An 18,458-nucleotide genomic window follows, 5' to 3' on the forward strand; every position below is an offset into this window, starting at 1 on the left:
TAACTTATGAGAGTAATTGAAGGAAAGATGTAGGCATATTGTATAAATATGTGCTAGGAGGTTTTGATTAAAATTGATCTAATGATTATCTAATGATAATCCAGCTGTCAAGTGTAGGTGTAAATGGTAATTAGCTCATGGATGAAATTGTATATACATATAGTTACTAGGTAATTACTCTTGATCTAGAAACTTAAAAATTTTAATGGATCCCAAACTAATAGTAGTAAAAGCAATAGGACAACTATTTTTCTTGAATTCAACATGACTGTCTTCCAACAAAAAATGACCATTAGTCTTTGAAGAGCATTGTGCAATTTAATTCGACTGAACAAACTATGTAGCACTCACTCTAAACTAGAGACCGTGCCAGGTCCTGAGGACACAGAGCTGAGTGACACGTGACCCTGCCCTCCAGGAACCTACAGTAAAGAAAGGGGTCCTTTGCAGACAAAGGTTGGGTTTTATAAATTAAGGGAAAAAGCTAGAAAATGAAGTTGCAATAATGATAATTTATCACCACATGTTTCAATTCCTCATGGAAAAGTGTAGCAAACCCAACAGCTGGGCTCTTTTGTCAATACATTAAATATCTGGAATGTATTGTGCTAATTATATACTCATACATATTCAGAAAATCATCGCTAAGTGTAATCAGAAATTATGTACATGTTTTCTGGATTGCTTTGTAAAGAATTTGCTTTCACATATTTTATAACCAAAGGAAATAAATTCCAAATGGAACTTCAGGCATCAGCATGACTTGAAGGGCTCAGCACTGTGATGCCATGGGTTTGACTAAAGACCACCTGAAAACAGTACCTTCATGATGCTGGTGCAAGTTATAGCAGTGCAGGTCAGGTCAATTCATTTGAGACCGTAGGATCTATTGCACACTAAATTATATGTTCTCCACAAAGTCCAAGAACAATGTAGAACCTGATCATGTGTCATATTTAGTTATTATATTAATGAAAACCTATACAACTGTACATTTTGAACAATTTTTAACAAATGCAATATTATTGCATAGTCTAGACCTTTCCCTTGAACGTCAGAGTCACACATCCAATTTCCTTCTTGACATTACTACCTGGATGACATCTCAAATACAAGATGATCGAAACCAAGTATCGGATCCTTCCCACCAAAACCTGCTCTGCCTGCAGCCTTTCCTACCCATCTCAGTTGAAGGCAACTCCATCTCTGTAGGTTGAAACTCTTAGGTCATTTTTGATACCTATCTTTCTCTCACATCCATATCCAATCTGTCGTCAAATCTACCTTTAAAATATATGTCCAGAATGAGACCACTCCTCACCACTTCCACTGCTCCCACCCTGGCCCAAGCTACACTATTGTTTGTCACCTGGGTTACTGCATAAAGACATAACTTACGTTGAATCTCATGCTTCTATCCTTCCTTTTCCCAATTTATTCCCTACACAGCAACCAGGGCAAACTTTTCAAAACCTGAGGCAGACAACGTCACTTCTCTGCTGAAAACTCTCCAATGTCCTCCTTTCATTCAGAGTAAAAGTCAAAGCCCTTAAGTGGTTTACAAGGCCCTGCGTGATCTGGGCCTTGCTAGTTCCCTAACTACATCACCTGCTGCCTTCTCCCTTCCTCAGTCTGCTCCAGACGCACTGGTCTCCTGTTCCTTAAACCCACCAGGGTGTTTCCACCTCCCGATTGGCAGTGGCCATTCTCTGTGCCTGCAAAGCTCTTCCTGCCCAACACTTGCAAGGATAACTCCCTTAACCTTCAGGTGTTGTCTTCTCAATGAAGCCTATTCTCACCACTTGTTTTAAAATTGCAAACCAGCCACCACCACACGAACTCAGAGATCCCTCACCCTGGTCTATTTTTGCTTTTCCATAGCATCTCCTATGCTAGGCCAGTCCCTTTTTAATTATTGTTTGCTAATCTGTCTTCCAGACTAGACTGTAAGCACCATGAGGGCAGGAATCTTTGTTTTGCTTACCCACAATAGTACCTAGCACAGGGTAAACATTCAATAAATATTTGTTGAATGAATGACTATCAGCAATAAGGTAATTCTTGTACTATTTGAGATTATTTAACAATATTCAGTTGGTAGGATTCATTACCAGTTTTTCTAAGGTCTTTCACTGTTATATGGATAGAAAATTGAAAAGTATCTGGAGAAATTTGTTCTCATTATTGAAAGTGGCTTATATAAAGTAATTATTTTACAATGGATTTATATACAATCATTTATAATATTTGCATGTATAACTAGTTATCTGTACTGCACAGATTCGAAGTAGATTCATGCATTGAAAGGTTATTTGCTGTGAGGAAAGCGTCCCTTTCCTGGAGATAACATGTTATACATATTTTTCAATTAAGTGTTACTTAGGAAGTATTTATAGTGATGCTAAAATTTTACTATTCATTTATGGAATGTCCATAAATCAGTGTATAAAGAAAGAAAGAAATCAGGCATCAAAAGTTCAAGGACATGATGTTTGGCTTGGCCCTTGAAAAACAAATATTGTGTTTCTTTAAGTTAGTCCACATATTAAAGATGTTCTTTGATTTCTCACCAATAAATTACAATTGAATAGGGAGAGGAGTGGTGTTCCGGTAAAGTACAGCACATTACCAAGAACAGATGAATTAAGACATAAGCACTTGTCCTTTTGAAAACTGTAACTGCTTCATGTAAGCACAGGCAAAAGAATGTAAAGAAACACTGGTTCCTTGCATTCCGGAAAGATTTTGTAGTTGTAAAATCTATCAAATCTTACATATTATCTTTGCTTGAAAAATAAGTCAAAACCAAAACAGAGATGTTCCAGAATTCATGAACATATGTGATGCTAAGTGAATACATGATATCTGGGGTATTGATTTCTTCCTATAAATGTATTAAATGGAGTATTATGAAGTTAAAGCTAGAATGGTATCTAGAGACTATCTAGGTCAAACCTTTCATTTAGCAGATGAAGACATTTAAATTTTATTTTTAAAATTTTACAAATGAGAAAACTAAGTCTCTGAGAGATTAAATGAATTTCGCAAGTTCAGATGACGAGTTAATTATTAATTACATACTACAGTTACCAGGAGAAACTGACATTGAATTCTATCTTAAAGATGACATTTTGCCTGGCAACCCCTAAGAACTGCAGAAGAAATGTGAAGCTATTACCTATGGATGCAAGTTATAGTAAGGAAAGTACAAGTTCATGTGCCCAGATGGGTTGAAGTTGTTTTAACATATGGAGATGCTTGTGATGTAACAGATCCAATGGAGAACAATAGGATTATTCTATCTTGAACTGCAATTTTAAATATAAAATGTAAAATTTGGGCCTTAAAGGTCATGAACAGTTTGCAAAGACTAGTCAAGTGTAATAAAGAAACGCTCTCCATTTCAGAAGCTGAGAGGCGCTGAAAACACAGTGTTCTCTCTTCAAGATCACATGGTGAAACAACTAGTTAAAAAAAAAAAACTAAAAACCCAAAAAACCCCACCAGTTTTTAGAATAGGTGTCATATTGGTTTTTGTTAACAGTGTAAGGCACGGAGTTGGGAAAGACTTTAGATGTTTACACACAAATTCATACTGACCTGCTTAGACTTGATAGGAAGAGTTAAGACACAGATTTTAAAAACTAAAGCTTACTTGGTGGAAGAGGCTCATCGATTGTTGGGTAGTGATGATGTTCAGGCCTCAGGGAAGGAAGCTGGCTTACTGGCTGGGAATTATGGAGTATAGGACATTCACCTACGGACAAGATAGTCAATACATTCAGATTCATTCACTGCTGTGGTAACATCATCAAAAAAGCATGACTGTAAAATTAAGTACCACAAGAAACAACCCCAAAGAGTGGGAAATCCATTTGTGTGTGTGTCAGTTTGCTACATTCACAGTCATTCATGAGAGGGGGAAATATTTTTTTAAAAAAGAAGAAAATCCAAACACTTCATAACTAATGATCTGTGCCACACAGTCCAATACGTAGGATTTGAGTCTGATTCTGTAATGACCCGAATTTCCTGAATCAGAAGGTGGCACCAGAAAGGAACACAAGAGAAAATTAGCAGAGCCTGATTGCAGCCCAGTGGAGGAAATAGGCCTGTTTGAGGGAAATGCAGCGTTTTATAAGGTTCCATAAAAGTTCCTTGGACTCGTGCAAAATGGCACCTCCTTACTTGGATAGGTTTCATCACAGGGCTGCCGAAAGGCTGTTTTTCAGATTTTTGAGGGGAATGAATTCTTAGATGCTACCTTTCCAAGACAGGTCAAGGAGCTGGCAAGCCAAGAATGTAATGTAAATTCCTGTAGTAGGAAAGCTGGAGGCTGGGGGGTGGGGGAGGGGAGCCAAGGTGCTGAGGGGTCTCAGAACTGTCCAGATTATTTTGAGGAGAAATCAGACAAGCCAGGGTGCTCCGGAAAGAGGAAAGGACAAGAGACAAAGGAAGTAGATAAAAAGCAGAAAGATGGTGACAGGAAAGCTCAAAACACAGAAATGGGAAAGGAGGAGGAAGAAAGATAGACACGGAGAGAGTTTAGAAATAAACATATCCACAGGATGCATGCCTCAGATTATTAAAAGGAAACCTACAACAGACATAGCTTATATTGTTCTCAGTTCAGACTTATAACGAACTGAACAATGTTCTGAAGTGGTGTCCTCAGGCATGTAGAGCAGCCATGCAGAAGGCAGGCCTGCAGCACCAGCTGCTTGGGTCACATAATCAGAGGCCTGTGCTCTTGATCTTTGCGGAGTGAGAAGGGCCCAGGACAAAGGATGGCCCTTTTTCAGACGGTTCCTCCTGCCTCACACCGTGCTGGTTTTCTTGCAAAAGCCTTCAAGGGCCAGAGGGCAAGGGTCAGGCCTTTTCCTTCTTCTGTCCTCTGCTGATGCAAATAGCAAGTGTTCCTTTATCCCTTGGGTGAAAAAGGAGAGAGACTGAAAAATGGTGGTCAAATGGTTGTAGGATCTCAAATGCTGAATATTTCCTAGAATATCCACACATGGAAAGGATGATTATTTCTTCTCACTCTAGTTCTATAGAACTGATCAAAAATAAAAATAAATTAATTAGGAAGAAAGGTGGGTTTAATTTTGTGATTTAATTCCTAGAGCTAACTGGCAAACAGAAGTAGAGATATATTCAGGAACAAAGGGTCCTTTTAAATGTTAAATATAGAATATTATTTGTTGAGCAAATTCTGGTATGTTACTCAAATCCTCTGGGTCCTTGGAGACGCTAATGGAAAACAATGAAGGTTCCTCTCATGCCGGCACCCAGTTCGTTGTGGACAGACTGCTGTTTCAAAGATGGGCTCTGTGTTTAAGTGGACACCACACTCATGTTTGTTTGTATATGTGTTTAGTGTTGGAAATTAAACAAAACCATGGTACAGTTGTTATGTCATCAGCTGCTACATTTTTAATTTAGTTTGTTTAAAAACAACAATAGACTTACCTCTTGAAATTAAGGCAACCAATCAGGTTAATTACTCCTCCAAGCTAGTGGAAATACAATACTGTCGACTGCCTGGGGTTAATGGAGCTGATCCCACCTGCTTGTGAACCCCAAGCAAATGCAATGATGTGACCGACATATCTCAGCCGACTGAATGGATGGAGGCACTGAAGAAGCAAGCAGTTCTATTCTGCACAAGGACAGGGCTCCACATCATCACCCTTGCCTCAAACACAAAGCAAGTGTTGAAACCCGCCAGAACCTCCCAGAAAGAGATCTATTCCTCAGCTAAAAGCAAGCGACATCCTTTTAAATTCCCTTCTGTTTATAAATTATGTGACCTAATTGTAGAGAAAGACAGGTTGCCCCGCATATTATTTGAAGCAAAGTGATTTATACCTAATAATGTGAAAATGTCCCTTGAATTATAAACTACAGGAAATGCAAATTCAAAGGATTGTTTTAGATGCTTTATACAACATAATTTAAACAGCTACCCTCACTGCTTGTCCGCCTGGAAGAACCCTCACTTGGTGGGAGGCAGAGTGCTTTTGTAGTATAATCTCATTCAATTTTCCCAACAACCCGTTGAGGGAGATTCTATAATTATACCCATTTTGCACATGAGGAAACTGAGGCACAGAGCAGCTAGGTAACTTGGCGAGGAAGTGGGAAGACTGTATATAAATCCAAGAGGCCTGACTCCAGGGCCTGAGCTCATACCCATGACATTATATTACTCTTTTCATTCGTCTGCAGAAGGTCTTTTAAGAACTATTTTAAATTGAACTTTTAAAAAGGAGCTATTCTTAGAGGGAAATGAAGCAAAAAGTATGAAAAGAATACTAGCCCGTATAGTTGTCAGTTCAGACTTAGAAGAGCGTTCCTCTATAAATTGTTGCCACCTCATCTATGTGGGCACGTGGACAACAAATCCACATGAGTTAATCTAATGCAGTTTCTCTCTCTCTCTCTCTCTTTGTTTTTTTTTTTTTTGATTGAGTTCTGCTTTTGTTGCCCAGTCTGGAGTGCAATGGTGCGATCTCGGCTCACTGAAACCTCTGCCTCCTGGGTTCCAGTGATTTTCCTGCCTCAGCCTCCCAAGTAGCTGAGATTACAGGTGCCCACCACCATACCCAACTAATTTTTTGTATTTTTTTAAATGGAGATGGGGTTTCACCCTGTTGGCCAGGCTGGTCTTGAACTCCTGACCTCAGGCGATCCACCCACCTCGGCCTCCCAAAGTGCTGGGATTACAGGCACGAGCCAACATACCCAGCCATCTAATGCAGTTTCTACAGTAAAGGAATTTGCAGTCTTGGAAGTCAAGGTGAAAGAGCAATAGGGATTTTTACGGAAGCAGAGGTCACCCATACAATCACATATCAGGCAGGTCATGTCAAAGCCCTGCTTTCTTGAAGCACCTGCTGTTGTGAAGCCTGGTGGCAAGTGAGGGACAGTCCCACAATGCAGACACTCTTAGCTCGGGGACTCACTGCTGAAGGGGGGAAGGCTGGCTGGGAAGAAGTCACATGCCAGCATGTGCATGGCCTTCAGGAGATCAAGAGACCCCTTGGGAATCTTTGTATTTCCCCTTGTGATCGCCATAGTGAAGCACGTAGGTGCTTCCTAACCTTTTCTGTGTTTGCACGCTGCAAAGTTCAGGAACTTAGACATTTCTTTAGAAACTGCCAATGCCAATGCAGAGATGTCCACTGTGGCCCTGAAACACTTTCTGTGCTTCCACCTGCTAGACTGTTCCGCCTCTCTCTCAAGGGCAAGGATGTGACTTTTTTGTTCGTCAAACATGCTTTTATATAAATTTACACTGAGTCAAGTTTCAATTGACCATGTGTAGATTATCTCCCAACATGGGGGTCAAAAGACTGTGCACTAAAACAGGGTTGTATGGTTCTGAGCTAAGAAAAGTGTCAGTACACTTTTCAGTACTAAAAGCTTTTTAGTGAGAACAGTTACTTAATTTTTTACCTCTTGACCCACAAAGTCTAAAATATTTACGATCTGGCTCTTCATAGAAAAAATTTGCAGACCTCTGTAACTCAACATCCCTGCCAGCTCCTACGTGTGCCTTTTATGTGGGAATCCCCCAATCTCCTTTTGTTGTATTATTTTTAATTATGCTGTAATTATCGAGTAATGTCCATACATCACCTGATGCCAATCCATTTTCCTGTGCCCAGTGCATTACATCTGGCCTAGAATAAAGGAAGTCCTCAAAACATCCTTGTGACAGAAAGGCATTTCCCATTGCCTTCTCCTCACAAGAGGGATTTTCCACCCCACTCCTTGTGGGTGCCTTTCCATGCTGTCTGTTTGACCTTCCTGCCTGTGTTTCTTTTTCTCTACCAATTTCCTTGCATTTCTCATTTTTGCATGTGCCACCTTCTCTCACTCTTTTTCTGAAATGTAGAAGCGGGCATTATTGAATACTTAAAATTATTTTTTTAATGCTCACTTTAGCTTCTGTTCAAAAAAGTTTGTAGGCACCTCAGCCTACAATTGTTTAGGTGCTAAGAATTCAAACATAAAGAAACACAACTCTGGCCCTTGATGAGCTTACAATCTAGAGAAAATATCCCCGCCTTTTGTGGGAGGCTAATTTCAACAGCAGAACAGCAAAATAGCAGAGGCTATGTTTTTCTCTTTAAAACAACTGAATTATTTCATATTATTATGTGACTTCTCAATTTTTTTTTTCCCAGTCATACCACTGTCACTTTACTGGAAGACAATTCCCACTCCTGGATAAGGAAATGCAAATTAATTTCACATATAATTCCACAGGCATGACTAAGAAAGAACATCTTTGGTTAAAACACAGAATATGTTTTAAAACTAATGGTGGTAGCTTTTGGATTCGATTCTTATTGGAAACAAAGTGATTTATACACAATCATATTATTTTCCCTTTCATTAGCCAACAACAACAACAACAAAACAAAACCAACAGTAATAACAAGAATTGAGTGGACATAAATAATGACAAATATATGTAGGCTAGACATATCTACATGTACGTACACGGACTAGTTGAATTCTAAAACAGAGGTAAAATCTGTTCTTCAACTAATATTAACAGCTATTGCTAATCTTCCATGTGCTTTGAAAGTCAGCAGATATTTACACATCATCCATTTAATGTAGATAGATTATTTCCCACATATATCGTTTGATACTAGTCTTGGGGCTCTGGCTGCTGTCAAGACTAGGATAACATGTACACTAACCACTTCTGGTGATTAGTTAAAACAAACATAGAAGCACACATACAAGTGCACACTCACATCCAACCAGTCATAATTCCTGGTGTGTATCTGAGACATGGTGGGGTGTCAGCTACTCACAGTCATCTATACTCAAACACAGATACACATGCACACATATATGTACAAGACAGGCATACATTGCCCCAGCAACCCCGTTTGACACCGATCCCTCACCCCTCTTGTTTTTAAACTGTTGGTGACACCTTTGTCCCCCTGACGGTCCTATTCTCACTCTGATCAGGTTTGAGGTCTAACCTTCTCTCCGATTGCTTGGACCTGCCACGGGGGATTCCAGACCTTCCGGGGTTCTTTCCACGTGCCCACTAGGGGCGGCCAGCTCGTCTTGCCACGGCCCAGCGCCGTTCGTGGACTCCAGGTCCAGCTCAGGGCTCTGCATGGAGTCGGGCACCGACTCGAACGCACTGTTCTCCTCCTCCTCGTCATCTTGCGAGGAGAAGACCGTGCTCTCGGAGATCTTGGCGCTGTCGACGGAGGAGAAGCGCGTGTGGCTAGCGAACCTGTTGCCGTTGTAGCAGGAGGGGCTGTAGCAGGAGGCGCTGTAGCACGAGCTGCTGTAGCAGGACGTGCTGTAGCACGAGGAGCTGTAGCACGAGGGGCTGCAGCAGGACGCGTCACAGCCCTCGCAACTGTGGTCCCCGCCTTGCCTGGGGCTGGAGTCGCTCTCGCTGCCGGTGCTGGGGTGCGTGTCGCCATCCTGGGCCGCGCCATTGGCCAGGCTGGAGAAGTGGCCCCCGGAGTGGCCAGGGTGCGCCATGCCTGGAGTAGCCCCCTCGGGCTCTTCTCTGTCCTCTTCCAGGGCAGACGGGTCAGCAGCCACCGTGTCCACCTCGCTGAGCCCATCCTTCTCCGAGGAGTCCTTGAGGGTAGACTCCTCCTCCGCGCCGTCCTCCTCCTCTGCCGCGCTGCCGCCCTGGGCCGAGGGCATGCTGTGCAGCAGGGTGTGGATGCGGATGTAGTGTGTCCGCGGGGTCTCGGGGTCCCCGCAGGCTGACGCAATCACTGTCTCCAGCTCAGACACAGGCAAGGAGCAGGGCCTGCTTTTTCTCTTCACCGAGGCCCGCAGCTGCAGCCTGCCCTCTCCCTGCTCCAGGGTGGACACATCTCCCTCCTCCTCCTCCTGCTCCTTCTCTTCTTCCCTTCCAGCCCGGCTCTGTGTGGTTGCTTCCTCCTCTAAGGGCTCCTCCTCGGTACTGGCTGGTGCTTCACCGTCTTCCAGCAGCAGTGCTGACGCCTCCTCACCCAGGTCCAGCTGCTCGGCCAGCTCTTCTGCACTGGGGGCAGGCTGGATGTCCTTTTGCACCTGGGCCAGGAGGTCCCCAGCCCCTTCAGGTCCCACAGAGACCATGCCCTGGTCTCCTGCCTCCCTGATGACTGCTGCTTCCTCAGCAGGTCTGGAAAGCTCCATGCTTTGGTTCCCTGGACCATCCAGGACACTGCCCTCACCCAGCTGCTCTGGCTTCCAGCTCTCAGAGGACTCCGGTGCCTCAGATCGAGGTTCCCCACTGCTGCTTTCCATCAGGTTGTTCATGGGGCTGTCCTGAATGGGGGCTGACTCAGGCTCAGTACTCAGGGAAATCTCCTCGTCATCTGCTGGTAGGAAGAAAAATACGTCATTTCTCCCAGAAGAGAGCATTGTGGTGTTAGGATACCCTGCGGGACATGTAAGCCATCACTAAGGGATTTCTACATTAGGATATTGAATGTCGATTGATGAGGGTTTCTCACTGGCCAGAGCTCTAGTGAAAAATTCTGTAAGATTGAGTTCTTGCTATGTTAACAACAACTTGCAGTCATGGATATATTTCCGAAATCTGTTTCAAGGGAATTCATGTTTTGGTTAAAATGCCCGAAGCCTAGCACTAACCCAGTTCTGGGCACCCAGTAGGTGCTCAACAGTGTTTGCCACATGGAATGACTTCCAGGGATGAGGGTAGTAGTAGTGTTATTTATAGCTCCTTGATGATTCTATTTAGTTAATTGCATTTGCTCAGAATGTTTCCTATGCTTAGGTCCTACAGGGTGGCATAAGGGGTAAGTGGTATTCTCACGCAACCAGAGAGAAGAAAAAGGCTGGATGAAGAATGGGAACAATCACAGTCATTCAATATCTCAGGCTGGAAGGTTCCCAACATTCAGAGTTTATTCCAATTTGAAAAAAAAAAAAACAAGGTCTTCACCCTAAGCAGCCATTCAAGGGGTACCTTCCTGCAGTTCTTCTACTGGATTCCTGCCCATTTCAAATGCACTAGTGCAATTCACTAAAGAAAATCAGTCCCTCTGGCGAGCTGTAAAGCTGTCCTTATGGCTACACCAAAGGAAGAGTCAGTTGTATTCTTAGAATATAGAAATAGACTGAATTTGAAAAGACGAAACAGTCAAGGTGTTTTCTTACAATCTAAGTTGTATAGTGGCATAGGAAAGTACACCTGGAGTTTTAACGAGTGGGTAGTGATAAACTCCAGGCTTTAAGTTCTCAAGAGCTTCATTAGACTTAACAGCAACTTGTAAATGGTCCAGGAGGTCCTAACAGTTCTCAGTGTGATCTATATTGAGATGTATGGGGGCTATGGAAGAAGAGCAAAAGTAGAATTACGAGGCATATTATCATTCGTATTTTGAAATCTGTTTAGCATTAAATGGAATATTGGATGATTCTGGAGTTTTCTGTCCTATTTATACTTTTCATGTTTTTCTGTGATATTATAAAAATTCATTGCACAATTATAGTTCTTCAACATGACATACTTCAGCAACTGGCTAGTCTATATCTAGTTACTAGGTAGAAAGATGTTTCATGTTCATTCATTCATTCATGTATGTGATGATTAAACACCTATGTGGGTGCTGGGAGTAGGATGATAAATAAGACAGAGCTCCCTATCCATGTTGGCCTCATTGTTAATCTTCAGTCCACTGTCTAACCTCTACCTTTGGGTCACTAGAATGAAGAGAAGCTTCTCCATCAGGGGGACAGCAACCTGGTTTCCAGAATAGATCACTGGCTTCTGGGCCTCAAATGGAGAAGATACAGAACCACAAAACCTAGGATATGTCTGGAGAGAACCATGGTTATTGTATTTTAGAGAAAGGAACCATACTTATGACACTAGCCTAGGACAAGACATGAAGTTCATGCTGAAAATACCTGGGTGGATGGAGGAAGTGATCTCAAATCGGAATTGCAGCTGTCCACTCACATGATCTGTTGGAAGCCTGCGGCCAAGTGTGTAGCTGACCACCCTATCCCTAGAAGGAAATAAGCACCATCACAGTTCTGGTCAATAACTCTCCTTCTAACGACCATGCAGTGTGCTTTCTACACCAGTGGGTGAGGCAGGCAAGCCCAGGGAAGTCCTGATGTGCTCAACAGCAATACAAAACTGTAAGGAAGTCCTTATCGAATACAGATGCCCCTCGACCTACCGTGGATTACAACCTGATAAACCCATCAAAAGTTGACAATACTGGCAAGTCAAAAATGCATTTAATACATTTAGCCTACCAAACATCATAGCTTAGCCTAGCTTACCTTAAAAGTGCTTGGAACACTTACGTTAACCTACAAGTATGCAAAATCACGTAACACAAAAACGAAACTATTTTATAATAAAGTACTGGATATCTCATGTAATTTATTGAATACAGTCTACTGTACAGTATGGTATCACTTGTTTACCCTGTGATCACATGGCTGACTGGGAGCTATGGCTTGCTGCTGCTGCCAGCTTCACAAAAGTATCATGCTGTGTATCACTAGCCCAGGAAAAGATCAAAGATCAAAATTCGATGTATGGTTTCTGCTGAATTCATTGTAAAGTAAAAAATGATTAAGTTGAACTAACAGTCTGTATTCTAAAGCAGGGGTAGGCAAACTACAGCCCAAGGGCTAAATGTGGCCCACTACCTGTTTTTGTGCAGTTGTGACATTTTATATTTTAAATGATTGGAAAAAGAAACAAAAGAAGAGTAACATTTTGTAGCATGTGAAAATTATATGAAATTCAAATTTCAGTGTCCATAAATAAAGTTTAATTGGAGCACGGTCATGCTTGTTAGCTTACATATTGTCTGTGGCAACTTTCATGCTATAATAGCAGAGCTGAGTAATTTAGACAGGGACTGTGGACCTTGCAAAGCCTAAAATATTTACTACCTGGCCCTGTACAAAAAAGTTTGCCAACCTGTGTTCTAAAAGAGAGAGAGAGAGAATAAAAAAAGACACGGATGTCCTTGGTCTGCTTTTCCTGTACAGATTGCCATTTTCCAAATATGTCCTCAACGATGGACAGTGCCAGCAGATACATATCTTGTGGTATATATGTAATGTCTAAGAAAGGATGCTGTCATGGTTACTGGAGAGTCTGTGGGCGCTACAGAATGGCACCTGCTCCAGGATGAAGCAGAGCAAGACTTGTGGGTTGGGTTCTCTGACTTGAGACTTCCACTTAACACCAACTGCAGGGCTCCACATGTAGGGACCCCGAGTCTCCACCCTGGACTTTCGTGCCATCCCCTCCACCCCCTCAAAGCAATTTCTTAATTATAAAAAGAAAACTTTCTAGAGGCAATCAACCTGAAACTTTGCTATTATATTTTCATTAACAATACAGCTTCAGCAGAGTAAATTACCCCTTAACTTGGCCTAAATAGGAAGAGTGACCACCTTAGGATATTCAGGAGTTAACAAACCCAGGGTACACAGTAGTAACAAACACATAGCCCCAAACCGGTTGTTATTCAGATGACTCTGTATTTATTCCATTTATCAGTTTGTGACATGAAAATAAAAAGATAAATCACTGGCTGATAGTGTTTTAATAGTTTCTTTCTAGAAAACACTGGCATTATGAGATAAACAACAAGCCCCTGACTTAAAATTGTTCTTTGATAGGCCATGATTTAGTGTTTGGAGTTCCTCAGAAGTCCATTAAGTAAGGCATTATATGTAGACAAAAATAGGAGGAACCTCAGTATTTTGTCTATTTAGAAAGAGCCTTTGGTCAATATTATGAAGTACATCTATTACGACCATAACAAAGACATCCTGAACCCAAAACTTAATTGAAATCAGGGGAGGCCTAAAGACAATCAGACAGTGGCACAAAAATTACATTTATTATGCTTTGCATTTACTTTCCAGGCTTTTCTTTTTTTTGCTTTTCACTCACTTAACAAATATTTTTTGAGCCCCTGCCATGTGAAAAGTGCCGCAGTTGATACCAAGCATTTCATACATTGCTCCTGCCTTTAAATAGCTTATGTCCAGCTGGGGGCATAAGGTAGGACCACTAAATAATGGTTCAAGGCAGACAGTGACACTTCAATGCGAAGGTGAGATGGTTAGAGTTAGAGGCAGAGAGCCAACTGAAGCCTGGGATTTTACAGGCCAAGGAATCGAGGTAGGATTGGAAATCAGAGTGCGTGTGTGCCCAGGGGGGAAAGGTGCAAATATCTCAGGGCAGGGAGGGAGCCGTTACAGGTGGAGCCAAATGTTTCAGAAGCCATCGATGCAGGGGGCTTTATAGGGAGTGCATGTGCTGAGGGCAGAGAGAAACTGTGGTGCAAAGTGGATTCACTTTTGTTATGGGTGCACAATGGGGTTCTGCCATGGCTAAGGCTGCATGGCCACTGCTTCCATGGCCATCACCCCAACACTCTGCTCCTACCCACGGTGGGACACCTCCGGAAGGGGCAGCACTATAGAAGTGGCCCCCAGGGGCTGTGGAAGCAGAAGGCTTTGGAGGAGGAGCTGCTCTGCCCCGCCACCAGGGCGCGGTCTGTCATCCCATCAAAGAGGGTGGGAGGAAAAACACCTCCATGGCTTGCTGTTGCTGCCTCTTGGAGAGGTGTAAGCTCAATCACACTCGATCTGTGCTCTCCATTTCCCTGGGTGGCAAGAACACTGGGAAAATCAAGCTAACCTTCTTCTGGTCGGGGACACCCTTTTCTACCTCAGAAACTTGCTTTCAGCTGGGGATGTGCCTTTCCACAGTGGGAGGCTGGGAGAGCCGGACAGTGCCAAGAAGATAGGAGCCGGCAGCTTGGACTTAGGAGAGAACTCAGCATGGGAGGGCAGAGGGGCTCTGTGGCTGCAGCGAGCTGGAGAGAGAAGTTCTGTTCCATAGGTACAAACTGATATCTAATGCATGCTGGGCAGCAGTGAACTAGGTGCTGGGGCAGAAAGAATTCCACACAACCCCTGTTTTTGTTCTCCAGCCCACCCCCTGGCAGAGGTGCTAACAGCTGTGAGAGCAGCCAGTAGGGCAGAGAAGGAGAGAAATGAAAAGCGTGGCCCACAATAAACTAGAGAATCAGTCCCAGGAACCCTGAGAGAAGCCTTTTGTGCAGGGATCGCCCTCAGGCTTTGGAGAGACACAGGTTAAGAGTCTGACCTCCAGCTGGATCTCTGCCACCCACAAGCCTTGGGTTTACATAATTATTGATCCTTTTGAAGCCTTGTTTCCTCGTGGAGGAATGGTGATAATGCTGTCACAGAAGCATTATGAGGACTAAATGAAATAAAAAAGATCACAAGGAATACCATTTTCTTTTGTGTTCCTACTATGTGCCAGTGACCATGCTAAGTTCTTTATGTACACTTTTTGTCTGTTTAATCCTCACAACCATGAATGACAAGTGCAAACACTGCGTGTGACACGTGACTGCAGCTCCATAAACTCAGCTCCCTTTGGTTGGAGAGTTAGTGGCAGGCCTCTGTGCACTCTGCTGCATGCACCCCATAAAGTTCCAATTATTAATAAATGTCTGTGATAATTATCAGGATTCCAAAGTCCTTCTGATAATCCAAAGAACTTTAAATTAAGATACTTGGAAATTATGCATATTTTTCTCATTCTTTTGCTATCTTTGTAAGAGTTACATTGTATATAAGTATATATTTATCGATAGAAAGCTTTATTTCGTGTTTTCAAATGTAGTCCCTGTTACCTAAAGAAATACAGATTATATATAGGGCTGTTATCTGGTCATAGTCTACTTTAATGAGAACCATGAGTGGACATGAATGTGTAAGAGACAAAACCGAAACCTATTCTCATACACAATTGAATTCTGTGAGCATCTTAACTGCTGTCATTCCATAAGAATCATGCTTTCAAATTCTCATCCACGCTATCTAGCATGTGCAGATACTAGTGTCCTCTAAGTAAGACACTCTACCGTAGTTACCCAGTATTTCATCTTGTTATGGAAATGTCACATATGATTAAATCTTACATACCAGACTGATATATGAATGAAATAATATTCTTCATAGTAAAACAAACTTGAGTTTCTACCCATACAGAAAAATGCCCTACTGAGGGCTTCTTTTAATACTGTTTAATAGTTTTAATAGGATTCTTTACTCTCTTGGGTAAGTAACCAGTGTTACACCATCAAGAGGAAAGGGAAGGGTTTGTTTAATCGAACAAACACTTATGTTGGCTCAGGCAACATAATTAGTAGGAAAAGCCAAGGAAATATAGTGATAACATTTTGACTCTCTGTGAGACTATACTATTGCAGCCTACAGGCCACGTTTGGGCATAGCCTGTTGATGGGAACCTAGTGATAGTAAGATCTCAGTCGCAGGTTTACCCTATGGCGTGTCTCTCCAGGAGTCTTTGAACGGGCATCGACAGCTTTCCCAAGAAGCGCTTGATGATGGGACGGCTCTTGGCAAACTTGTCCTTCACCTCAATTTCCAGCACGTCAGTGGGCAAGGACACAAAACTGAATTGCTGCAATGAAAGAATATGTCATATCAATTAACTGAGAGGTTGGAGGGCTGGCCGATTCCCAGTCCATCTGCCTTGATGCTGTCATTGTAAAATACCCCAGCTATAATATACATATATATAAAGGGTCTTAGAAATGCTGTGAACCCTGTTTATTCAGTAAATGAGGGGCAGCGACAAGATGCTTCCTCAGGGCTTAAAAACAGGCTTATTCTTTGAGATTCAAACAGTAAAATCAGCACACTTTAAAGAGAAAGAATGCCACCAAAGCCTCACCATACTTGATTGAAGGTATTATCATACTTAAAGAAAGAACAAGCACAAACTCACCTGTAATTAAGAAAATGTACTTTAAATCAACAATGCAATATAGCTTTTCATGATTATGATGGAAGAGACTTCTAGAAGTTTGGTAATACCCTGTATCCTTGAGAGGGGGAAGAGACAAGAATTCTCACACGGTTTTGGTGGGAATGCAAATTGATTTGACCTTTGGGAAGGGAACTGGCAATATTTACTGGCATTTAAACTGCAAATCCCTTCAACCTAGAATTATATTTTTAGGGATTTCCTTCTGGATTAACTTGTGCAAGTGTGCAAAAGATACATTTAACAGGGATGTTTATTGGAGCATTACTAACAATAGCAGAAGACTGGGGAAAAACACAAAACTGTTTACAAAGAGGAAACTGGTTAAGTGAAGACTGATAAATCTTTGAAACTGAGAACTCTTCCATCTTTAAAAAGAAAGGGGTGAATCAACATGCACCAACATGAAAAGACACCTGAGAAATGAAGTGATAAAGCAAAGCGCAGAAGAATACGAAGAGCAGGATTCCGTTTGTACTTTGAACTGCAGGGAAAATGTCTAGAGGGGGACAATCCAAACTGAACTCCAGGAAGCGGGCTGGTAGGGGAGGGAGAAAGCAGGTCTTTTATGTTTTACTTCATTTGATTCTAAAGTATTTATTTGTTAACTGGGTGTGGTGGTGGGCACCTATAATCCCACCTACTTTGGGAGACCGAGGCAGGTGAATTGCTTGAACCTGGGATGTGGAGTTTGCAGTGAGCTGAGATTGCACTACTGGACTCCAGCCTGAGTGACAGAGTGAGACTCCATCTCAAAACAATATACACAAAAATTTTAAAAAGTATTCATTCGTTAAATAGTGTATGGTGTGACTTTTAAAATAAAACAGTAACAATTAAAGGAAGACTGTGCCCATCAGAAGTTGGCTTGGTCAACATTAATGTCAGGCCTCTGAGCCCAAGCTAAGCCATCATATCCCCTGTGACCTGCATATATACATCCAGATGCCTGAAGTAACTGAAAAATCACAAAAGAAGTGAAAATGGCCTGTTCCTGCCTTAACTGATGATGTTACCTTGTGAAATTCCTTCTCCTGGTTCAGAAGCTCCCCCATTGAGCACCTTGTGACCCCCACCCCTGCCTGCCAGAGAACAACCCCCTTTGACTATAATTTTTCACTACCTACCCAAATCCTGTAAAACGGTCCCACCCCTATCTCCCTTCACTGACTCTCTTTTCAGACTCAGCCCACCTGCACCCAGGTAATTAAAAAGCTTTATTGCTCACACAAAGCCTGTTTGGTGGTCTCTTCACATGGACACGCGTGAAAATTACAAGTGTAAAAAGGAGACACGGGAAGGTAAAGGTTGGCATTGGCCAGCCCAAACTACTTGGAAGGAGAAGTCTTAATTAACATTGAATGTTACAGTCCCCTTGATCAAAGGCTGTGAAACACCTGAAATAAATACATATTTTCTTTTATTCTGATGAATCCCAATAGCAACCATTTTTTTTTTTTTTTTGAGACAAAGTCTACCTCTCTCACCCAGGCTGGAGTGCAGTGGCACGATCTCGGCTCACTGCAAGCTCCACCTCCTGGGTTCACGCCATTCTCCTGCCTCAGCCTCCTGA

At 42.3% G+C, this 18,458-nt stretch overlaps 1 protein-coding gene across 4 annotated transcripts in view; it reads right to left on the reverse strand.

Annotated features, from left to right (window-relative positions):
* Positions 1 to 18,458, reverse strand: part of HECW1 (HECT, C2 and WW domain containing E3 ubiquitin protein ligase 1) — a 469,289-nt gene that overhangs the window by 121,959 nt on the left and 328,872 nt on the right. For 3 of the 4 annotated variants that reach the window (XM_011958795.1, XM_011958794.1, XM_011958797.1), the window contains 4 exons: positions 16,377 to 16,519; positions 11,923 to 12,023; positions 9,012 to 10,364; positions 3,656 to 3,757 (listed from right to left, as the gene is read on the reverse strand). In XM_011958795.1, the coding sequence (XP_011814185.1) occupies positions 3,656 to 3,757; positions 9,012 to 10,364; positions 11,923 to 12,023; positions 16,377 to 16,519 (1,699 nt within the window). The remainder of the gene's footprint in view (positions 1 to 3,655; positions 3,758 to 9,011; positions 10,365 to 11,922; positions 12,024 to 16,376; positions 16,520 to 18,458) is intronic. The other variant, XM_011958796.1, reaches the window with a different exon arrangement.

Source organism: Colobus angolensis, unplaced genomic scaffold, assembly GCF_000951035.1.
Source record: "Colobus angolensis palliatus isolate OR3802 unplaced genomic scaffold, Cang.pa_1.0 Scaffold475, whole genome shotgun sequence".
NCBI lineage: Eukaryota > Metazoa > Chordata > Mammalia > Primates > Cercopithecidae > Colobus > Colobus angolensis.